The 25,013-nt window shown below is 38.0% G+C and overlaps 1 protein-coding gene across 1 annotated transcript; it reads left to right on the top strand.

Annotated features, from left to right (window-relative positions):
- The first annotated feature begins 19,376 nt into the window (after window positions 1-19,376).
- On the top strand, window positions 19,377-20,697 carry LOC125258437. The gene is made up of 2 exons (XM_048175383.1): window positions 19,377-19,688; window positions 19,904-20,697. Exons 1-2 carry the CDS (start codon window positions 19,479-19,481, stop codon window positions 20,570-20,572), a joined length of 879 nt encoding a protein of 292 aa, XP_048031340.1. The 5' UTR covers window positions 19,377-19,478; the 3' UTR covers window positions 20,573-20,697.
- The last annotated feature ends 4,316 nt before the right edge of the window (window positions 20,698-25,013 follow it).

The following is a 25,013-nucleotide window of genomic DNA, read 5'->3' as shown; positions in this document are numbered from 1 at the left end:
CATGCAGGTGGGTGGCTAAGCTTGCTGCAAAAGACAGTACAAAGAGACAAACAGGGCTTTGATGGAAGTGAGAACCCTCATTTTCATTCGGGACACCTGAAAGTTCTTTGAAAGATGCTTACAATTACTTTCGTGGCATCTGTGTAATTCTGATTCACTCTGTCATTCACAACATTCTTATAACTTACCAAACTATTATAAAGTTTATGGACATCATCATCCCAGTCCTTTAAACCAAAGGTCTTCGAACCTGCTCCTGGGGACCCAAGCTGTGTTCAGAATGGCACACTAACTTACTGCTTACTTCCCAGTACACAGTGCATACTGCCTACTATTTTGTTTTTGAGAATAGTGTGTGAAATAGTATACAATATGTAACACATAATGTTTCAGAGTAGTATGCTATAGTGTTGTCACATGGCAAACATTGAACATTAAAGGTGCCCTAGAATCAAAAATTAAATTTACCTTGTTATAGTTGAATAACAAGAGTTCAGTACATGGAAAAGACATACACTGAGTTTCAAACTCCATTGCTCAGGAGTTGTAAATCTCATTTGTTTAAAAGACCTCCGACAAACAGGCGAATCTCAACATAACACAGACTGTTACGTAACAGTCGGGATCATTAATATATATGACCCAATATTTGCATATGCCAGCCCATGTTCAAGGCATTAGACAAGGGCAGCCAGTATTAACGTCTGGATCTGTGCACAGCTGAATCAACAGACTCGGTAAGCAAGCAAGAACAATAGCGAAAAATGGCAGATGGAGCGATTAATAACTGACATGATCCATGATTACATGATATTTTTAGTGATATTTGTGAATTGTCTTTCTAAATGTTTTGTTAGCATTTTGCTAATGTACTGTTAGATGTGGTTAAAGTTACCATCGTTTCTTACTGTATTCACGGAGACAAAGCCATCGCTTATTTTCATTTTTTTAAACACTTGCAGTCTGTATAATGCACAAACACAACTTCATTCTTTATAAATCTCTCCAACAGTGTGTTAATGCTTAGCTTTAGCCACGGAGCACTATCAAACTCATTCAGAATCAAATGTAAACATCCAAATGAATACTATACTCACATGATCCGACGCATACATGCAGTATGCATGACGAACATCTTGTAAAGATCCATTTGAGGGTTATATTAGCTGTGTGAACTTTGTAAATGCACTGTATTATAGTCAATAGCTCGGGGGGGCAGAGGAGCGCGTGATTTAAAGGGGCCGCGCGCTGAATCGGTGTATAGTTAATGATGCCTCAAAATAGGCAGTCTAAAAATTAATTTAAAAAAAATCTATGGGGTATTTTGAGCTGAAACTTCACAGACATATTCAGGGGACACCTTAGACTTATATTACATCTTGTAAAAACTGGTTCTAGGGCACCATTTAATTCAGCACAGCTGTCGAGGTTGTTACCTTACAAATAAATGTGCTAACCATTCTTTTTTATGTGCAAACCTGAGTGAAAATGTCCTTTTGACTGTTCTCACCAACAGTCTTGATCTAAGGTGCTTTGAAATCTGTATTGCAGCACTATATAAATAAAAGTGACTTGTTTTGACTTGATCAAAAATATATGTCATAGAGATTAAAGTACAATTTATGAATTTACATTTATAATTATTCCTTCAATCCAGTTCACTCACTCCGCACTCTTCACAAAGATAAAGCGTCACGTGGAGCGTGTTGCATTGTGGGAAACAGTATCCCTTGTAATACTGCAATATAGTAGGAGTTGTATGATAGTATGCCATTTCCAAACACTGATTTTAGTGTTCTTGAGTTGTATCTAGCAGTTGCTGGCAAATATAGCAGGTCATCTGGGTATTCTAGGCATACAGAAAATGTTTAAATCGCATGAACTGCAATCACTTCGATTAAGGACTATCAAAATTGGTAACAAGCATCCACATAGTCGTTGACGGTTTGCTTCCTGAACCTTTTACACATTTTAACCAATAGGGGGCATTTAACACCGCACGTGCTAAGTGAATGCGCCACTCCAGGGGTTTACAGTTGTGCTTTCTAGAAAGGAACTTGTTAACCCGGTTTCACAGACAAGGCTTAAGCCTAGTCCCAGACTAAAATGCATGTTTGAGCTGTTTTAACTGAAAGCAACTTGCACTGACATATCTTAAAATATGTCAGTGCCATTGTTTTGTCACAAGATGCACACCAGTAATGTTTTTTTTTTTTTTTTTTTTTTTCTAGGGCATGTTTATAAAGCTACTTAAATGTCCTAATTGAACAAGGGCATAATCATGGCTTAATCTAAACCCTGTCTGTGAAACCAGGACTTTGTGTCTCTTATCTTAAGCCAGTTCTTCACCTTTTGTGGACAAAGACTCTTGCTGAAGATCAGGAGGGCACTGAGTCTTTCCATACCTCAAAAAAAAAAAGAAAAAAAAAGAAAAAAGAGCCACCCAGCCACTCAAGAACTTCTAAATGTTACATCATTCTTAGATGCTCACTTCAAAACAAACTACATCAGTCAAGACAACATCCCAGCCTTAAAAGCAAGAATGATGACAGAGATGGAAGAAGCTGCAAGAAAGGTAAAAAAAATGACACTTACAGTAGAAATATGCTGAGCATTCATTTCTGTTCTGAAATTTTGTTAAAACTTAAGCAACTTGCTTGTCATGTTTTTGAATGTTACAGGAGAAAAGATCACGTGTCACAGACTCACAGGATTTAGCAACAGCCTCGTCTGTGAAAGCAAAGACACTTGGCAGCTATCTATCTATCTATCTATATATATAGAAATTTTAATTGGTGGGTATATACATATATACATCAAGGCTCGAAATTGCGACCATTTTAGTCGCATATGCTCCCTAAATTTAATGCGTGAGATCCTCAAAATATATTTGGGAGCATGTGTGCGAGTGCAAATAATGAGATGCGACCTGTTTTCATTTTTCTGCAAAATGTTCACTTATTACTCTGTGCCTGCTGAAAGCTGATACAGTTACCGCTCCACCGTTCTATCACACAACCAATTAAACTTCATTTGCATGTTCTTAAGTTTAAAGCAGACTTTAGGCTGGTTAATATAGCTGTCAATCTCGCTTTCACTGCACTCTGGTGTCACGTGACCGGGAGATACCTAGCGTGCAAAAATGTAAAGAGAGAAGATGAAAAGAACAGTTACAGCAGGGCTCCACATTAACACTTAAAAAAACTAGGGAGTCGCCAAAACATGAGAATGACTGATTTTATTACATTTAGTAAGTGGCGATCTAAATAATAATATATAATGTATGTGTATAATGGGTAACACTTTAGAATACTGATCCTTCATTAATGAATAACTACACAGGAACAAATGAGTAATACATTATTAACACTCTAGTAACTACTATTAACTAACAATAAACTCTGATTAATGAATTAGTAAGTAATAGTGTTCAGTTGAAGGCGGTAATTCATTATTAACTAATCAGTAACTTCTGTTGTTTTCATACCTCCTAGATATATACATGTTCGTAATTAATGAGAATAATATACCGTATAATATACTGACAGTAACAAGGTTGCGCAGCCTCTCGAGGAGAAATGGAAACAACTGAGCGCAGCACACAAACTCAGTTAACATACTGCGTTAAAACTTCAAAATGTGGAGTTTTTATATAACATATGATATAGTTAAGCAACATCGCACGACCAAGAAGATCGCTGTCTTCCACCATCACGATTGAAAATGTGACATTGATTTAATTCAACAGTGAATGAACAAGTAGTTAAAATTACATTTTAGACGCAATATTGACTTTTTTGTTCTGTTTCAGCAGCGAAAATAGTTCCAAACAAAGATCACAGCAGAACCATTGCGCATCTCACAGAAACACTCAGCCGTGTTTTCATTACTGAATGATTCAGCTTTTTGAACGATTCATTTGAGTCAAAGATTCAATGACCCTTTCATAAAGAACTGCCTCATTCTTGAATGAATCAGCCATTTGAACGAATCATTTGAATGAGTGACTCAATGACTCACTCAATAAGATGGTCACCTGCCGCCACCTACTGGCGGTTTAATTTCATGTTTGAAAGTATCATTCTTTCCAACATTCCTTATTTGTATTCCATATTTCCTTATTTTTTAAACAAACTCATAACATCATTTAATGCAGTTTTAATTTTTCGGTGTAAATGATTTAATTTAATTGGTAACAGCCCCATAGTGTCATTATTCTAGAATTTAATGATAAAATTTAGGAATTTATTTAATAAAATAAAAAAAGCCCTTTATAAAGGTAAATAAATGCCCTCGGGGTAAATATCACAAATATGCAGATTTAAATATGTCAAAGCTGATAGAAAACTGATGAGAATATTGCTTCAGAATAAATTGTATTTACAACACAAAAATCCATTTTTTTCCGGGCAAGTAAATGTCAAGCCTTTTCAAATCATGTGTTGCTTAGGAATGAACCAGGAGTAATTAACATACTATTTATTAAACACTGAGGGAACAACAGGAGCTTTAGAAATAGCAAACACTGGTTCAACAAACAATACCGGACAGAGAACTAACTCAAACTGAGGGCTTTAATACACAGACCAAACAAAGGAAACTAGGTGGCACACAGGCGAAGGGAATCAATAATGAAGAAAATCAAATCAGTAACTATGATAACCAATAAGATACAGGAACATAGGAAACTAGATCAAACTAAACAGGCAAACAGGAGCATAACAGAATGTTCACGTTACAGTAGCTCCCCCTCCTGGAAAGTGTGTTCTCACGCCGTAAAGAGTCTATCACAGGAGGGAGGGAGGGGGCTCTGGTGGAGGACGTGGAGCTGGAGAAGTGTATAAACAATTAGTGGCAGCAAATAATCCATGGGGGAGTTGAGGGTTTTGGAGGAGCCAGGAGCAGAAGGAGCCAGGCAGGGATCAAGGACATAGACAGCATGATATTCCTCGGCGGAGTCGCAGGAGGGGGGGAACCATGGTAGAGGCCTGGGAGATGGAACCAGGGATGTGAGTTCCTGCGACAGAGCCGACAGAGGTGGAAACCCAGACGTAGCAGAAGAGACATGGAGTCCAGGGTGACACCACAGATCCAGAGGGCCAAGGAGGAACCTGACTGCTCATGAGAGCGAGGCAGAGGTTTGGATCCTGGAAGGCTGCAGTGGAGCCAAAGTGAATCGAGGACAACCGCAGAGCTGGAGGGAAGGTGAAGCCTGGTGGAGCTGAGGGGATGGAAGGCAGAGGCGGAGCTGGAAGCAAGGAATCCTGTGGTGGAACCAGGGTGACACCTGACCAAGGCAGAGACAGAGGGACAAGGGAGCCCAGTGGAGCTGATGGGATGACAGGCCACGGTGGAGACAAGGGAGCATGCAGCCAAGACGGAACTGATGGGTTGGCAGGGCTAAGGTGCAGTCCCGGCTCTGTGGCTGGAGGCGGAGATCCTCACACCAAGATGGAGCTGAGAACTAGAAGGCCGGAGGAAGATCCACACCACCAGATGGAACAGGCTAAGGATGAGCCGAGGGAAAGACAGAAACCAGCGGTGGTAGGGCTGGGGAACTGACTGGCTTCGGTAGAGGAGGTGGGAGAGGGAGGCTTGGACGAGAACACAAGGGATGCAGGAGACTTGAAGCTGGGAAGGACCAGCAGAAACGGGAGATCCAGGGGTATCCTCCGCAAAATCATCTATTTAATTTCCAGAAGCCAGGCAATACTCATCCACAGCGGTGGGGATATAGTCGGGGCTTCACTTCCATGCCCTCAAACTCCACAAGTAATACCCACAGGGATGGGCATTGTTGCTGACTCATGCACCTGGTCAGGCTTCGGGGCGGAATATGACTCATTTGGGTTCGCTGACACATTATCCGCAGCAGGCTCAGGCTCTGTGTCTGTGGTGATCCATTATTAACAGATCCATTATTCCCCAGCACCCTCTCCACCCTGGGGGCCGTTCACTGGGAGATGTGCCTTGGAACACTTGCTGAGGCTGGTGTGCTAAAGACGCAGAGCTAGCTGTCCAGATCTAGAAATTCTCTGGTGTGTTCTTCCAGTGAACAGGTCACCTTGCTCTAGGCAGAGCAATTGGACAGCTAGCAGGTCCATTTCAAAAATAAAATCCCAAAAAATGGGGAAAAAAACACTCAAAAATCACTTCCGGTACAGGTCTGGTATTCTGTCACGTGTTGCCATGTGTTGAGGGCTTAAATAGAGCAAACAAAGGAAACTAGATGGCACACAGGTGAAGGGAATCATTAATGAGGAAAATCAAATAAGTAACTATGACAACCAATAAGAAGCGGGAACATAGGAGAACTAAACAGGCAAACAGGAACATAATTGAATGTACCCATTACAAAATACTGAATGAATAACATTGCACTGTCAAATCAATGCAAGCCAGGTCATTTTAATACCAACTAAAAAACTGCAAAAATAACCAGATTATGTTCAAAACAGTAAACTCAAAATTATTTGCATTCCTTGGTTTTTAAGGTTAATTTTTGTATAAGCAGTGATGCCAATAGTAAGGACAGAAAAGAAGTCCACTTTATTATGTCCACTCACTGATATAAAATGTTCAAAAACCCCAGTCACTTTTGAGGTTCCATTTGGGTTAGGAACATACATATATTAGTAGATGGCAACAAATTTCACCAGGCTTCCGAACAGTCCAATAAAGTCTAGTTTCCTGGCCTCCATAATATAAAGTTTTCCCCTGACGTTTCCTGAAACTGATTCCTAAGCAGTTTATCAACAGCAGGGTCCAATGACGTGAAATCCTAAAGTATTCTTATCTCTCCTCTAATAAAGCCATTTTCTTTACTCGTCTCCTGAGCCTTTCTTCCAAAATACAGATGCTAATGTATGTAAGTTAAAAAGAAGACGGGGTGATATCGAATTGAATTTATTCATGTCCTTAATGCTTTTCCCTAGGGCTTGGATCTGGGCTTCCTGCAGTGTGTGGACACCACAAAAAATTACACACAGAGGACAAACAAATACATTTGATACTTTGTCTCTCTGTGGGTGTCTAAGGTACACATAGGGGGGTCTCTGATATGGGTACTGACAAAAGACGAAGGTGTCGTTTTTTTTCTTCTTTTCGGGGGTGGGGTTAGACAGCTAGCTGTGAATCAGGCAGAAAAAGATGCTTCTAAGTACAAATAATACAAGTAAATGCCTCCATCAACATGATTGCCTTTGATTCTCTCTACCAGATGCAGTGAAGGATGCAGTTGTGTTGATTTATTGAGGTCACAAATCTTGTGTCTGTACCCATGATAAGTAGAGCACTGCCACAACAAAACAAATGCAGTCTCAGAGTATGCAAATGATTATTGTGCCTCATATTTTCCTTTTTGTGGTTCTTAAGTCAAACATCATCACCTTTTTGTTGTTAGTGATATGAACAAACCACTATAACCATAATTATTAAACTGTGATATGTAACTCGTTCCACACATTTGTGCTTCGGACATGCCTTTCTATGTGATCAGTCACATTTTTTTGCCTGGCAGATGATAACATTTGCAAAAACATCTCAAAGAAACCAAAACAGCCTGCTACAATGTAAATACTAAAGGCGCAGATATACTTTGTTTTTCTAATTGTGCGTTCCCATGCACTGTTTTCAGGAGAAAAAAAAATCGAGCCGCATGGTACTGCAACTAGTTCATATTTGATGAATGATGAAATAAATCCACAATGGAAAAACATACAATTCCTTGTTCTTTTTACTTGAGCAAAATACAGCATGTATTCAAGGTAAGTATTCTTACTTAGAATTTTAAAGCCATTGTCTTTGTCTCATTGTCACCTAGCAAACACCCAAATATTTTGGTGATTTATTTTGCAGTAAGCACCTCTCACATTTATACAGGTAATGTACAAATCTAGTTCTTCCTCTCTTGAGGACGGGAATGTTGTGGAATTGGATTTAGTCATATAAACAAACCCACATTCTGAACAGTAAAAATGTTAGTGTTCTCTAGTGTGCAAACCATAAGACAGTCGTTCTACCAATAAAATGAAACAAGCTGGACACCTCAATTGTCATGATAAACAAGAATGGTGTGTCTCTGCGGTTCAGGCTTTGGGTTATTTTCCATTTGCTGTACGGCTCAGTGCAATATGAAATGTGACCTGACAGAAGGTCTCCAACATGTATGAGAATCAGCTTGGAGAATCATGAATATCATTTACAGAGTATCTCTTGTGATGTGAGAGTTATTTGCTTTCTCTGATAGTTGTGCAGAGAGGAATAAGTCTCTAGAGTGTCACAGGAATCACAACTATTTGATATTTTTCAAAACATCAGCCATTTGCTCATCGTGTGTGAGAGAGAGAAGTAGAAAGAGGTTCTGGTACTTTGATGAATTCTCACCTTTTTTGATATATTTGCATGTAGAAGAGACTGTCATGCTGTCCCATGGGGAAGTTGTCACACGTGTTATATCAGTTAAGTTGAATTACAAAAGTGCTTGTTTTCTCTAGCAGTGGTTTTGTTTCAAATGCTTTCTTCAAAACCCCCTTAAATCAGAGTAACTGTGCACTAAACTAAAATTTCAGTATCACCATATTTTTAGATTCCTGTATATCATCAATATGCTGTGTAGTGGCAGATTCTCATTGTCACTAACTTATCCAGTATAATGTTTTATAGGTTTCTTTTGTCATTTTTTTTTAAATATATACTTTAATAAACAAATCTACATTAAAATATTTACTGCAATAAAAAGAATGACAACTAATTTTTTATTATTGGTATAGGCTAAGTGATTAAATGCTATTTACATTAAGTGCAAATAATGGCAGATATTATTTGCACCAGTAATTATTGCAAATATTATGCAATAACAACATATTCAATACATATGACTATACTTATTAAAATCATAAATGGATGTTGCCTTATTGGGACAGTACTTGTCCCTGCCCCTAAAGCTGAAAACAAATCAGTTTTTTTTATGGAGCACTGTAAAACCCGATAAGTTCAGAGTACTCAATATTATTGTAGACACTGATTACCTCAAAAAATTTAAGGTAATTTAAGGTAAATTTAAGCAACTCAAAACTTTTAAGTAAAGAATAATTATAAATAACAATTAAGTCAAACTGATTTTTTTAAAAATATTTTTGTTTTATTTAATGTTTAAGTCCACTTAAAACTATTGTTTACCATACGTAATGTTGTTTATTTTTCAATTATTTTGATGCAGTTGTTGTAAAACCCAATAAATTCAGATTACTCAAAACATTTAGCCTAAGTAAACAAAAAAAAAAAATATATATATTTTATACTTCACAAATTCGGTAATTACACTTTAATTGAAATATTGAATAAACTAACACCTATTCTTTACGGCAAAGTGTTAGTTGGCACCAGCATGTGCTATTGCGACCATCAAAGAGACTCACTATTTACTTACATGAACTGTTAAAGGTTCTCTAAGCGATCCTGGGTGGAGTAACCATAGACAGTAAAAGAAATGGACACAGCGACCCCATTGGAACTCAACTGAGACAAGTGAAGCCCATTTTTAGCGATTTTTAGCACTTCCGTTTCTGACGCGGAGACTCAAATTAAGCTTGATGACGTCAGCAACCTGTCTGACAGATGTAAATCTTCTAGTAGCTGTGCGTGCAAACTGCCATCGTTAATCTTGCAGAGACGGCAAGCTTGAGCGGGGAGTTCTTTGGCGTGAGTGAGCAGGAGTAAGTATTCTGATTAATTATTTTGTATAGTATTTTAAAATGTAACGCCAGTACGCCATATTAAGTTAATGCATACTATTGCCTGCGAGCTTCTCCTCCTGTCTGTACGGTAATTTCTCTACTGTGCGACAGAGAGTCGAGTGGTTATGACGCAATCGTTAGCCTATTTTTACAAAAACTGTTTCTACGGGGCCATAATGTAACATAGAAGGTAATGGAGCCCTTTATACATTGTTGTGTATCTTTAGAAATAAATAATGGACAAATGGAGTCTTTAAACGCCTCAGATGTAAAGTTATTCGCTGTCAAAGTGACGCCAAAATTAATGGGAGTCAATGGGATGCTAACGCAAGTGAAGTTCTGCTACAAGATGGTGGCACGCGGCCGACTTCAACTTCCGGTCGACTTCCTTGGGCACTGGGAGTAACTTCCTGTTGACGTTTGAAGTGTTGTCAAACAAAACAGAGGCTAGCTAGACCCTCCCCCCGCCTCCTCCTTGAGCTTGTGGTAACTACAGAGAGCGCGTTTTGTTACAGTGTGTTCAGGGGACAGGCAGCTAGCGGATAGTGAGTTGATGTTTGCTGTATGTGACAAAAAATGTTTTGGCCTAAAAACGCGTGACATCGCTTAGAGGACCTTTAATCAACAAGCAGTATTTATATCATTGAAGTTTGGGAGCCCATTCTCGACCTAACCACAGGCACTACTCTTCACCATGATGGTAACCCTAAAAACTTCAACATCACAGAAACACATTTGAAAACCAAAATAACAGAACATTAAACAATAAAACATCTTCTCCTGTATTAATCTTGTGTAAAACACACAAAATAGAACTCAATTTCAACATTTATTCTCCCTTACAGGGTGTGACGCAAAGCATGCTGGGAACTTGAAATCTGCTCTAACCCAGTTTAATGTTGAATGGACTCTTTCGATAACGTCGGTTACATCGGTAACATCGGCAATGAAGCGACATGGATGACATCACTTTATATCGCTCAGTAAACTTAAAAATAATAATTTAAGTAAGGGTTTACTCAAAAATGTTGAGCTACACAAAAATAAAACAAAACTCCTCATTCAGAAAATGTAATTGTTTTAAGTTCCATCAATGATTTTGCAGACTTGAATTGCAGCATACTCAATCTTTATAAGTTAGTAGTACTGTTTGGGTTTACAGTGAGTACGGAGTCAGCTAGTGAGGAGTGTTCTCCAGTCAGGTGCTGTCTATGATATGGAAACATTGAAATTCAGTGACTGAATGCAGAGCTTTCTCAGTAGCATCTCATTTTCTGGTGGGAATAATGGTGGGAGTTTGATGTCTACGTATTTGCACTTGCAAAGCAGCTGTCATGTAATTTGAGAGCACAGTTACGTTTAATCTACCACCCACCCCTTTGAGAGTAACCGAGTCAGAAACAATTGCCATTTATTTCGTCATTCTTGGTGAAAGCATGACAAACTTACTTGCTTTTGCTTATCTTGATGTCAGTCATCTCTCCTCAAGACCCTCAACCCCGTACCCCTTTTTTTCAAAAGTTGAGAATCGCCTAATTCAAATTTTAGATGATAGATAGATAGATAGATAGATAGATAGATAGATAGATAGATAGATAGATAGATAGATAGATAGATAGATAGATAGATAGATATGTGGCTGTGTTGACTATAAAAAAAACTTCAAACACAGCCAGACATCTAAAAAAGGGATTCTTTATTTCTGACCACGTAAGAAAAAGATGTGACGTTAATGTCTGAGGTTTCTGTTTGAGGGAAGGTGTATAAACAAAATTGGTGTGGAAAACAACAAGAAAAGAACAGAAGAAAACATGTTTAAACAAAGAGTTCACTACAGTGTGAATCACAATGTTCCACAAATGTACAAAAAACAAACTAAAATAAAGGATAACAGAAACATTATTAAAGATGCTGTCACAGTTCCAGTCATTCCCGGACTCCAGTTCCCATAATCCTCTCTGCCAATCACCTGCACTCACTCCACCAATCAGTAATCACCACACCCAGCTGCAGCACATTATCTAGACTATTTAAACCATTCTCATCCTCACACATGTTGCGAGGTCTTGTATAATCTGGTTGCAATTCTGAGCGTTTGTCATTGTGTTAGTCTGCCTGTTACTGATCCTGTCTGTTTCCCGTGTACGATTCTCTGCTGCCTGCCCTTTGGATTATCTGCTCTGTCTTGGACTTATGATTGTTATCTGCCCTCCCTGACCTATTGCCTGTTCTCCGACTACGATTCTGCCTGCTCTCTGCCATACCTGTCTGCTGTTGCTCTACCATTGCCTGTCTACTTCGAACACTGTTTAATAAAAGCTTGCAAATGGATCCTATCCTGAGTCCCGCTTCGTTACAGATGCATTCTCATAAGCCACACACACTTGCAAGACCAAAACTAAATACATTTAAAATTCTTCACATTTCCAATTAACATTCTTCATGTTACTATATTCATTTTCATCTCTTAAGATAAATTATTAATAAAGTTGGATGAATATCGATGTCAAAAACAGTATACAATTTCCTTGGAGTGAACATATGCCTTTACAATAAAGAATAAAATAAAATACACACTCTATGACGCACTGAACCATACTAGAATGCTCATGCAGCTGTCAATTCACGTGCACTCACGTCTATTCGTTCTCCCCTCTGATATAATTTATCAAAAGAGAAAGAATTACTATTCACTTTTTCCGCAAAATGACAACATAAACTTCAATAGAAGAACACTTAAGGCCCTGGTACACTTCAACCGAAATCGAAGAAAGAACTGATGTGACGTCATTTCGAACAAAATCAGGCCAAAACGAAGTTCGTTTTGTGTTCTTTTTGGAAGTTCGAAACGGCTTGCCAAAGTGAACTTTCAGGAAAAGTTCACTCCAGCTGCAAAACACCTTCGTACTACCATTGGTCAGTGACGATAACGTAATAAGAGGTGTGCGCTGAGGCTCCGCCTTCACTCACGTGGAACACGTCTTAGGGGCCGTTCACACAGAACGCGTTTTTCTATTCCAATGCGCTACTTTCCCATTGTTTTTCTATGTAAACACGCGCTTGACGGACGTGCATGACCGTTACGCTCGCGTCTCGCGTCTTTTGCAGCGACTCTCACATGAGCGCCGCGTTTTTAAGACGCCGTGTCAAGTTAAAAGAATTTCAACTTTTACACGCAGCGCCGCTCATCAATGTCAGTTCCAAAACAGTGGACCAATCAGAAGAACTCGGAGGCGGGGCAAGCGTTGCGAGCTTCTGTTTACAGTAGCAAGTTGGCATGACAACTGTTTTATTTGACGGCAACATGGCGGAGGAGGCGCTCATTATTATCTTATTTTCTTTTTTTCCATGTCAAAACTTATATCTGTCAATTCTGCTGTTTGCCTATTTCTATTATTTCCATTATTGTCGTTATTGCCTCACGTCTCAAAAGCGCGTCTCGAGACCCTCGCGTTCTACGCGGCGCTTTTTTTAAAACCACTCTTGAGCGCCGCGTCTCGCGTTTTTAGACGCAAAGACGCGTTCTGTGTGAACGGCCCCTTAGACTCATTTTGTGTGTTTGAGTTTGTTGAGGTAAGACCTCCGCGGGTGAAAACATGAACACACTGGATAGCCACTTTGTAGTACAAAATGAAGCTTCTGATGAAATGAGGCACTGACACAGTTTTTAATGTTTGATACTGTAAAGCTGCTTGCTTTTAAGCAATCTATTGAATAAAGTGCTATATGAAGACGTGACTGGAGTGCTACTTTGCAGAGCTCGTGCTAACATACCCATGTTGTTATGATCAGATACTTTTCTTATGCTCTCTATAATAAATGCTGGCTGTTTTCTCTTTTTTGTTGTGTTTATTTTGTTACTGAGAAGAAAGTGCACGGCACATATTTTACATATTCATCTAAACATCGATCTCAGCAGTGTGGGCGGTGTCAGATGTTCATTTACAGTATATCGCTGATCACGCATTTCGAACTTCGTTTTACCCCTAAACGAAGAACGAAAAAGAACTTTGTTTGAAGTATACCGGTGCCTTTAAAGTCCCCCTGTAGTCAATTATTTTATCCCTTAAAACTCTTCTTTGATCACCAAATAACATATTTTAAAAAAATTCAAGTGAAAAAAAATTCTTCATGCCTTAAAATAGCTTGAATGTAACTCTACACCCTTGTCTCATTTAATATACGGATCAACGAATATGCAAACTAGTAGAGTCTACTTTTGCTGTAGTGATGAGCAATTTGTTGTCTGTGTTGTGGATATTGAAGAAAAAAGCTTGCTTCGCTTCATATATTCAGTTTAACAGCTGTGCAACTGAACTGCTCACATATTTTCTGATGCTTAAATTATGTTTTAAATTATGAATTGGTAAAACGCCTTTGCAAAACGGTCTGAATCCACTTGCGTTCGTTTGGACTGCTCTCTTACTGAATCACCTGAAGCGATTTCTCAGTAAAACAGACAGTATCGAGAGAACAAGCAGCCATTTTCCTCTGTGAACATGCGCTAAATGGATGTTTGACAATTTTGTTGCTTTTTGGAGTTTTCCGATTTAAAAAAACATTAAGATGAAATCCTGCAGGCGCCCGGGCCTTCTCCGTACATGAAATAAATACACATCCTTGAATGAGCATGGATTTCCAGCATATTCACTTTGATAGATATTGGTTTGATCCATTACAGAGGCGGCCAAAATCAGAATTTATAATGGACTAAATAAAGCTCTCTCAGAACTTGACACTGATTGAATATGCACATGAATCACGCATGAGTCACACGCACACGCTCAGAGCAATATTGTTTTAGCTATGTTTTATAGTATTAAAATATTTCAAAGGACAAAACATGAACTTTATTGGCTTTACTTCAAGTCAGTTGTCACTTTACTTTGGCGCGAACCCCTATGCGCTCGCACACTTGGCACAGCCCTTGCGACGGTTCTGTCATTAATTAATATGAATTAATATGATTAGCCTTTTGCATGAGAACGTTATCAAACAGCTAATAATGTGTTGCTAATGTTACACAAACCATGTTCCTGTTCTTCATCTCAGTCAGACAGCTGCCTTCTAACAAACAGTATCCTTACAAATGCTTTGAACAACTCAGAATGTCAGTGGAGAAAGGCATATAGTTCATCATAACATCGTAATAGACTCGCTATATTGCCAAGTCTACACAATTTTACATAACCTGGCTTCTCTTGAGACTTTCCTGCTTCAGAGCAGTCATAGTTAATGATATGCTAAAGCCTGCCAGCACGTTGTTGTGATTGGTTACAAGGTAGTCTGTGACATCACAAACACCCACGATTTCAAACCGCGGGTCTTTGATTTACTGCAGTTTCAAACATAAAATACTAAGCATATTAAAAAGACCACATAGACATAAACAACATTAAAAACTTGATCTTTAAACAACATGTAATGATTACATTGAACGTTCATCTCTGTCACTCGGGAGAATAGCGTAATCCGTGCGATCAACACCTACCACAGGTGCAAAGTAAACAGACTCAAACACCAAAATTTGGGTTTTCTCATTTCTTCCAGAAAAATTGTGTTATTTTCCACCGCACTTCAGCTCTCGTGTGCTCCGTGATGTCTCTATTTTCAGTCCCGAATGCATATTATTTCTTTCGTTGTACAACTGCACTACCTATGCGCAAGGGTGCCCCCTAATGGCGGGTAGGCAGGCTAGGCTATTTTTGTCCTGGTTAGATAGATAGATAGATAGATAGATAGATAGATAGATAGATAGATAGATAGATAGATAGATAGAACAGGGCCGCTGCTGGCTAAATATGTGCCCTAAGCAGAATTGTATTGTTTATAGTTCAGATGTAAATACTGATGTCAACAGTAGCGATCAAAATAGAGGAAATCACCTTGTGAAAATAACATGACACTTTAAGTAAAGATTATATCAATTGCATTGTTACACCAGTAGATGGCGACAAGTGACTGTTTAAAAAAACATGTTTTTGTCATTGAATCATTCATTCAAAAGATTTGTTCTGAAAAAAATCTGATTCATCCAATACTGAAACCAGTGAAACAAGTCTTTATAATTCATTCATTCATTTATTCACCATTTTCTTTCCTAATTATTCATTTAAATTAATTAGCTACACATTTCACATAGGATTCGTAATCCGTAATCTTTAACAAGTTCTTGGCTTTCAGTTGCTCATCTCAATATGGTGTGTATAAAGGCATGTCCTGCATTTATCGATTTGTGTGTTACTCATCAGAAAAAAATTGATTTCACTAAAACAACTCTTTTACTTTAAGTTCACTTATTTGAAAACATTTGTTCAGTAACATGGAAAAGACAGTTTGTGAGTATATACATCCCTATTTTCTACAACATTTAGGCTATACACCATAATTTCCCAGTAGCACTTATAACTGCATCACTCCTATTCTCTGTAGGGTGTTCAAGACCAGAGTATGCGAGCAGTGTGATGGAGAGTTCTGTGATTTTTCCTGGAGTGAGAAGTGGATCTTTTGATTGTCAGAGTGTCTAGGTTTTCTCTTGCTTCAGGATCACTCAGAGCAGGGTTTCTGTGGGGCAGGAAGTAGAAAAGAACAAAGGTCTGTAATACCAAGTACTGACTAATATTAATTAAAAACATGTACTTACTATATGTTTAGAGAAAGGGTTTGATTTATGGTTAGTTGCATGTAATTATGCATACTTTACTGTACAGTATGTGCATGTGACATATGTAAGGACATAAGTTCATTGTTAGTTCAGGATGTTTTTAACTAATGTTAACAGATGGAAAGTGTTACCAAAGTATTTCTATAAAACGTATAACATATCAGAGATATGCTCTATTAATATTATTAATTATACCCTGATTATTAACAAAATGGCAGTAAAAAATGACAGGATAACTAACAGGAAGGAAATAAAGAGCTGTAAAAAGAAATAAAGTGAAAGACTGACAGCTAACTTACAAGAGGACATAATGTATAATATTTTAACACTCTTTAAAAAAATATTATTATTATTATGCTTTCTGTAATTATTTCTTGCAGGATGGAACTTTAGGTAAAAATAACATGTTGAAACTAAGGGCACATGAAAATGCTATAAAAATAACATTTGTTTGGTAATGATGTCAAAGAATAATGGGTTACACTGCACATTTCAGCAATATGTTACAAATGACAGTAAAAGCCTTTAAAAAAAAAAAAAAAAAAAAAGACATGAACTTTTTTAAAAGATTGAGGAATGACAATCAAATTCCACATTAATTATCTTTATGCCTGTTCAGATGCATTCAGAAGAGCTCATGTAGATTGACAATTATTCTGACTATTCAGAATATGAAAAGAGAGAATGAATGCAAAGTGCAAGAGAGATATGAAAATCAAATAGCTGGAACTTGGACAGTTGTGAAACAATGGTGAAATATCCAGTTTAGTGGTCATTATATAAAAATATGACACTAAATTAAAGAAATTAAGCTTTCAATTAAAATCTAGCTTAGTTGACTCTTGTCTGAACATACAGTGCCTATAGTCACTAAAGTCATCATTCCCTGTGAAAATCTTTATCTTTTGTCACATTACATCCTGGAAAATGAAATAAACTAAAGCTGTGTCTCATTTCATTTAATTTCGAAGGCTGCATCCTCCTGAGGACGCATCCAGTGAAGCTTTTGCCGCCGCTTTCAAACTGGCGCAGCGCTTACTTACATTACTTACTTATTGGCGCAGCGCTTACTTACATTAAAATGCCTAATTCCATTTCTTAAACATGAAGAGGACATATCCGTCTGGCTAGCAGAAGCGAAAAAGAAAGGATGAAGATGAGGAAAAGAGGAAATAGGACAGTGATTGAGATAATGATGATTGACTTAAGGATATTAATAACTAACAGATCTTTTACAAAATCGTTTCACAATATTTTTTTTTCTTTTCAAAGCAACTTTACAGAAAATGCATGTGTCTAAATTACAATTTAGCGATTATTTGTTATTAACATCAGTGTTTTGTGAACAATTCTGCAGCTTTGAACGAATCGTGAGAGTCATCCATTCAATGATTCATTCATAAATACAGCTAGATGCTTCGTACTGAATGAATGAATGACTCGCTCATTAAAGGGGCTCTATGTAGGAATGACACCCAGTGGTTGAAATAGGTACTGCAGTCCAAATTCAAAATATTGCTTGCCCCGCCCCCTCGTTCAAAGACGCGGGTGGCCAAGGACACGCAACAAGAGAGAGCGCAATTGACAATGAAAGCTGAGGAGACTTACACACTGTAAGCTGATGAGTTGATTTATTTGTGTTTTAATATGCTGTTGTTCATAGAGATTTTTAGATGGATGCAGAGGCTTTTTAGGTTGGGTCAGAATCTGATTCTCTGACCCAGTTTGTTTGCTGGTTTCCATGGCTGCAATACGGCAAAAACTGGCAACCTGTGATGTCGAAATACTATTGGATTAAACTGGTTTCGCACAGACCAAAACAAAGACATTCCGACACGGAACGCACATTTTCAAAGTAGAATATCTGACTGTATCATTGTTTTTCTGAGGAACATGTAGGTGAACTTAGCATGTTTCCTAAATATCTGCAAACATACTGGGGTATTTTTATGTTTTATTACAGTTATTCTCAGTCGCTTTGGTGCATTTCTCACATCACTCTTTACATTTGCACAACAGTTAGTTCAATCTCCACAACATTTAGTCATGTGTGCACATCATAGTAGCAGTTTCTCATTCCTTCGAACAAATTGCAAATGCTTTTGGACACGCATCAATTGCTTTCATACAACTCTCTGTTATTTACAACATTATCATTTGCTTATGTCATGTCAGTCAAAATTAACTATACTTGTGAATGCTGAATAGTCATTCCATATAAAACTAATAGTCCTCATTTCATTGCTTGAGTCATTACATACAAAAATGTTGAACTAGTTGTCAAAATCTGTCAAGCTAATTTTACACATTTTTTTTTTATCTTTTTTTTCCTGAAAATGTCTCCTAAATTGAACAATTTCTCTCAGGTGAATCTCAACTTTCACTGATGAGAAGGGGTGTGTGAAGCATTAGTTGCAACCAATGATAAGCCACTTCTCTACAATCACTGTCAGAGCTGAATCCCATGAACCCCCACTTTACAAGCATATATGAACCAAGCAGGACATAGTGTGTACCATTTCTACAATACCGTGACACAGAAATGGAAGGTCAGCCTCGTGGAAGAGGGGTAAGGGTGCGAGGAGGAAGGGGACGGGGACAAAACAGGGGAAGGGGAAGAAGAGGCCAAGTACGTAGGCAGATCCCTGATGAAATCAGGGCTACAATTGTAGATCATGTTGTCAATCATGGCCTCACAATGGCTGAGGCTGGTCGAAGGGTGCAGCCAAATGTTGGGAGAACCACTGTAAATTCAATTATTCAAACATTTCGTCGGGAGAACAGGTGTGTATAAATGGACAGTAATTCAGCACTAAACAATCTGCACTGCACTACTGTCATTGTGTCATACATGAAGCTTGCAGTGGGACAAGAACTTGTCACTGTACCTTTTACATTTAGACATACAGCTTTACTGCATCACACATTTAATGTATTGTAGTGTACAGTAGTGTTACAGTAAAGATTTGCCATATTTACTGTAATTTTACTCTGCACCACAAAGGATTGCAAGACAACCTCGCAGAGGTGGAAGAGGGCCCCTTTTTACTCCGCAACAAGAGGAAGCCATTTGTGCAATGGTTATTGCGAACAATGCCATAAGGTTAAGAGAGATACAAAGTGCTGTTATAGAGGATGACAACATCTTTGGGAATATCGAATCTGTTTCAGTCGCTACAATTGACAGAGTGCTCAGGAGGAATGAAATGCGCATGAAACAATTGTACAATGTGCCATTTGAACGGAACAGCGACAGAGTGAAGGAGCTCCGTCACCAGTATGTACAGGTAAAACATGTATGTGTTCTATGCATATTCTAATTTTCAGTGCTGTAAACTGTTTACTTTGTGTAGTGTCATGCACTACACTTACATGACAGTTCTGTGTATGTGTATTCACCGTGCATACTCTACAATATGTTATCCAAAATGCATTATGTTACACAGGAAAAGTTGTTAGGCTATAGTTTTTCTCACTCACTGTTCTCACTTCTGTAATTAAGCATGTACTGGAGCTGGAGGCCAGGGAACCACTGCACACATTCATATACCTTGATGAGGCGGGTTTCAATCTGGCAAAAGGTAGAAGACGTGGAAGGAATCTCATTGGACAGAGAGCAACCATTGATGTCCCAGGCCAACGAGGAGGGAATATTACTATGTGTGCAGCCATCTCAGAAAACGGCGTCCTCACCCATATCCCCCGTCTTGGTCCATACAACACACAACATCTGCTGACTTTTTTAGACACTCTTTACAGGGACATAATCCCTGAGAATGAGAGGGGTCTAACTGGAGACCATCTGAGCAAGCATGTCATTGTTTTGGATAATGTGCGTTTTCACCACTCTGATGTCGTCAGACAGTGGTTTGCAGCACATGATAGGATGCTGGTGGCATATCTCCCTCCCTACTCACCATTCCTAAATCCAATAGAGGAGTTTTTCTCTTCCTGGAGGTGGAAGGTATATGACCGGCATCCACATACCCAAATGGCCCTGCTAGAGGCCATGGATGCAGCATGTGATGACATCACAGCAGAGTCCTGCAGAGGGTGGATTCGCCACTCAAGAAGATACTTTCCTCGCTGCATTGCAAGAGATGATATTCGCTGTGATGTAGATGAAATGATGTGGCCAGACAGAAAGGAACGCCTGGATGTGCATGAATGATTACAGACCTATGTATGTTGTATGTTCAGTTCCTCTATGTACTGCAATATTGTTTACAGTTGTGCACAGCTCTACCCAAAGGGAGTTTATGTTTTTTGTAAATAAGGCTGTATTTTTGTTCTTTTGCAAAATGCTGTGAACAAATTAGAATTGCAAAGAGCATATGCATTAAAAATGTGAAACATACATATTCAGTGTCTTGTACTCAGTTACCTCACTAAATACAGTAATGTATAACGTTACTGTATTTTTCAAATGGCTGTGCAAATAGTACATAGTGCTGTCTTGAGCATTTAAAGGTAGTGTCAACAAGATCTGATTTTTTTTTTTTTTTTTGCATTGGAAAACATTGACAGAGTAAACTGTCATAATGAAAACATGACAAAGCCATTTGACTATCTTGTTCATAAACAATGGTGTCAGGACTTTTCATCTTGATGACACTGACACTTTCATTGACATAAATACTTGCTTTTGAGGAATGACTTATCCATTTTGAGCAAGTGACACGCTTTTGCAGGTTATCAACTAGGTTTTGCAGTTTGTACTAATTGTTTTGAGAACTGCATTAACTGTTGTGCAAATGTAAATATTGATGTGAGAAATGCACCAAAGCAACTGAGAAAAACTGTAAAGTAAAAATCTTACATAGAGCCCCTTTAAGACTGTGATTTACCGCCACCTACTGACGGTTTTAATTTAGTATTTAAAAGTCTGCCATCATTAAGTTTTTTTTAATTGATTTTTGTTTTAAACATCTATTTTATAAACTTATTCATAAAGTAAAAAAAAAAAAAAAATGCACTGGAAAATCAATTTAGGGGGCAAGCCTCTTACACATCAATATAAAAAAATATCAACTAGGTGACATTATTAAATTAGTACCTAGTTTATCCAGCTCGCATTAATATAAATAAATATCAATACATTTATTTAGTTGACATTAATTAGTAAGATTTGTTGACAAATTTTGTAAATAAAAAAATAAGCACTTTAATTTTGTAAACAATAAACAGTTTGTTCTGTTATGTGTTTTGACTACATTATATGTTGTATAATTACGTCACTAGGTAACGAAGATATTTTAACAAAAAAAATCTTTTAGAAGGGCCTCATTGATTAATTTTGCCTGGGGCCCCCACTTAGTGTCGGTTCGCCTCTGCCCCTTAGTTACTGTTGCTTTGTCCGACAAGCCATGGCATTGTCATGCCACACACAGTGAAAAATACAACGCGGAGCAAAGAGGATACTAACTGCACGTCGACAGACTAGAGGTTACTTATGATATTATACAAAGTCCCAGCTTTCAAACTGTAGTTTTTTTTAAGAAATTCAAACAATAAAAACAGTTTTGTGGCTCTTTAATGTGTCGTAACCATGGTTGTGACAGATTGCTGTAGCGCCTCAGCTAGGGTGGCCATTTCCATAACACCGAAAAGGAGGACACTTTGCGGCATTTAGTGAGGCAAGAATAATTGCATAGGACTCTGGTGTACTCGCAACTACAATGTACTCGTAATACAATTTTGTCCATTATATCGATGGTATCATGATACAGTGATTCTGAAAAAGCCTACTCTATTCATTGCCGGACAATTTGATGTAGACCTAGACAGAAGAGGCAAAAAAGTGTTTGTTCACAGTATTTGTATTTATTCAAGACATCGTGATGTCTGTTACAGAAAAGTCTTGCAAAGTGCACAGTGCCAGAAAACATAAAATTTCTGGACTTCTGAAAATGAAAGTGAATAAATAAATAAATAAATAAATAAAGAATGAATGAATGAATGAATGAATGAATGAATGAATGAATGAATGAATGAATGAATTTACAATAAAGTCGTGCTCTTTTGTCCATTCCAGATAAAGCCGAATTTTCAGTGTCTTCAGTGTCACATGATCCTTATGTAGCCCCGCCCCTTTTCAGCGCTGCGCTTGTTATCTTTTGACTTCCGGTTTGTATTTCCACAGCGATCTTAGTTTATGAATGAACTGGGTAGCATTTCCCAAAAGCATCGTAAGCCTAAGTTGATCGTAGCTACGATCAACTTAGGCTTACGATGCTTTTGGGAAACGCTACCCTGCTCGTTTTAAAATCTTCCCGGTCTACTGACATTTGTTAAGACATCTGCTTTAAACTTAACAATGCTCATGATAACTTTCATTAACTCTACAACAGGTAAATCCACTTCACCAGCTAATTATTCTTCAACAGCGATGCCACAGAAATATACAGGGCTACCACAAAAACTGAAGTTCAAAGACAATATTCTAAAGATGGCGGCGCGCTTGTTTCTCTGGTAAAAGTTTTGGCATGTTAACGTGATGATATAATGTAGCCAGCATGTGGAGACTTGTTTACGTTTTTAACCAATGATATATCAGATATTTATTTGACACCGCATTAGAGGCTATGCTGCTGCGTCCTAATAAAGATTCTAGAGCGGGTTTTTTTAGGCTGATTCAGCGCAATTCCAAAAAGGAGGACAAACGAGTGTCCAGCTTGAGGCTGCGCCGGACGCCGGACAGGGGCTTAAAAAAAGGTGACCAGATTTCTGAAATGGAAACTGGGGACATTTCCTATTTGAGTGGTCAAAATATCACAGAAATCTCATTTTTTTATTATCTATTAATTAAAAAATGGGGACAGTACATTTTTTAAAATTTTTATATTGTTGTGGGTTCCACATTTTACATTAATAGGCTAAATATTATGATTTAATTTTATTATTAGGATTTTTGGTCTGGTTTTAATACAATTCACTAAAATAACTAGCCGGTAGGCCTAAGTACAAAACACTATTAAACTATTACACTATTGTGAAAATTACATTACAAAATATGAGCTAAATAACTCATTCAAATTCCCACTGGAATTTGTACAACTATGTTCGGTGTACTACTACCTCCTCTAGGGGGGTCCGGGGGCATGCCACCCTGGAAGAAAATTTTGTACATTTTAAGGTTAAATCCATCAATCTGGTGCACTTTGAGAGCTCAAATCTGAGAGATTAAGCCAATATAGTGTGCAAATTGAACAAAGAAACAGCATTGACTTGTACCTGGACATGAAAGAGGGCTCAAACATCTTTTTGGTTGTGATATAAAGTCATTTGTTATTGTAACAAATGCACTCTAAAATAATTTTTTTTTTTAGTTATGCTACTGTACACAACAGTATAGGGAAATTAAAATACTAGCCTAGTTTGTAGCCTATTAATTTCTAAGATAAATCCTTGAGCATTAATTTTGATCACCAGATCACCAGCTGATTGCGTGAGCAAAAGTGCGCACTTCTTATTAAAACACGCAGCACAGACAGACTGTATATATACTTAATCGCTATATTTTGCTGTTTTATAAAGGCACAAAGCCATATGACGGTTTCAATTTTAGTTCGTTGGCAACATTAGAGACCATTTAGGCTATGTATGTTTTAAATTTTCAGTTCTTTAATATGAAACGGTGGCGGCAGCACAGTGTTTCAAGGTTGTCATATCAGGTGTTATCAACAAAAAACCTTTAACCGGACCGAAAGAGAGTTTTGAGGCCTGCCGCTGCTGAGTGAGTGACAGGAGGCATGTCTCTGTACAACTGATGGTGAGCGTGAACTCGCTGCCCGTGTATGTATACTGCAAAAAAGCGGTATTGAACTGTTTAACATATTTTAATAGAGAGATATGTTTAGAAAAAAAAAAATATATATATATATATATTGAAAGCACTGTTAAGAAACCTCTGTATGCTGGCTGGACTTTTTTGCAATGTATTTGCAGATTATTTTGAACGAGATATAAAATGGGGACATTTCCGGGGACAGCTCCAGTAGGGGACGGAGCACAAAAAACGGGACTGTCCCCAGAAAACGGGGACGTCTGGTCACCCTAGCTTAAAATCCGGACGTATGGCCACCCCTGGCCTCAGCTCAAGAGGCTCATAAACCGATTATCTTTTCCTACTATTTATAGTATCAAATAAACATAAGTTAACATGAGAAGGAATGTTGTTTCAAACGTGGAAAGACGTCAGTACACACCATTTTTCAAGTTCAAGTCCACCGAGGTTAATCTTAACTCCTGACTGCTTTGTCGGACAAATCTACTTTTGGCGGATTCTGCGTTCTGATTAGATCGCTTGTCAATAAAACTCCCGGCGAAGGGTCAATTGCCCCACCTGACATCAGTTGTAGTGGTTTTGATGAGAGATTGTATATAATGGGGAGATAAGAGGGTCTGTATCTCTTAGCATTGGAGAAAGCGTAACGGCTAACTTAATCACGTGTGGCACCTCTGAGCCTATCGTGTAATGGCAGTGACGTCAGTCGCAACATTCCTAGTCTGCCTTCTCTTAAAAAAAATACATTTTTATCAAGCTAAAATATACATATAGTTTCCAACAAAAGTATTGTTTAGTGTAAAACATTCTGAAGATTAGCAAACAG

Source organism: Megalobrama amblycephala, linkage group LG22 (assembly GCF_018812025.1).
Source record: "Megalobrama amblycephala isolate DHTTF-2021 linkage group LG22, ASM1881202v1, whole genome shotgun sequence".
Taxonomy (NCBI): Eukaryota; Metazoa; Chordata; class Actinopteri; order Cypriniformes; family Xenocyprididae; genus Megalobrama; species Megalobrama amblycephala.
This window is presented reverse-complemented; position numbering and strand designations above follow the sequence as displayed.

What these genes read in the sequence shown, in the direction of transcription:
- LOC125258437 (XM_048175383.1), top strand. Translation starts at nt 19,479, where the DNA reads ATGGTTATTGCGAACAATGCCATAAGGTTAAGAGAGATACAAAGTGCT. An exon ending in TCCGTCACCAGTATGTACAG is followed by an intron (nt 19,689 to 19,903) that starts GTAAAACATGTA and finishes TCTGTAATTAAG; the next exon opens with CATGTACTGGAGCTGGAGGC.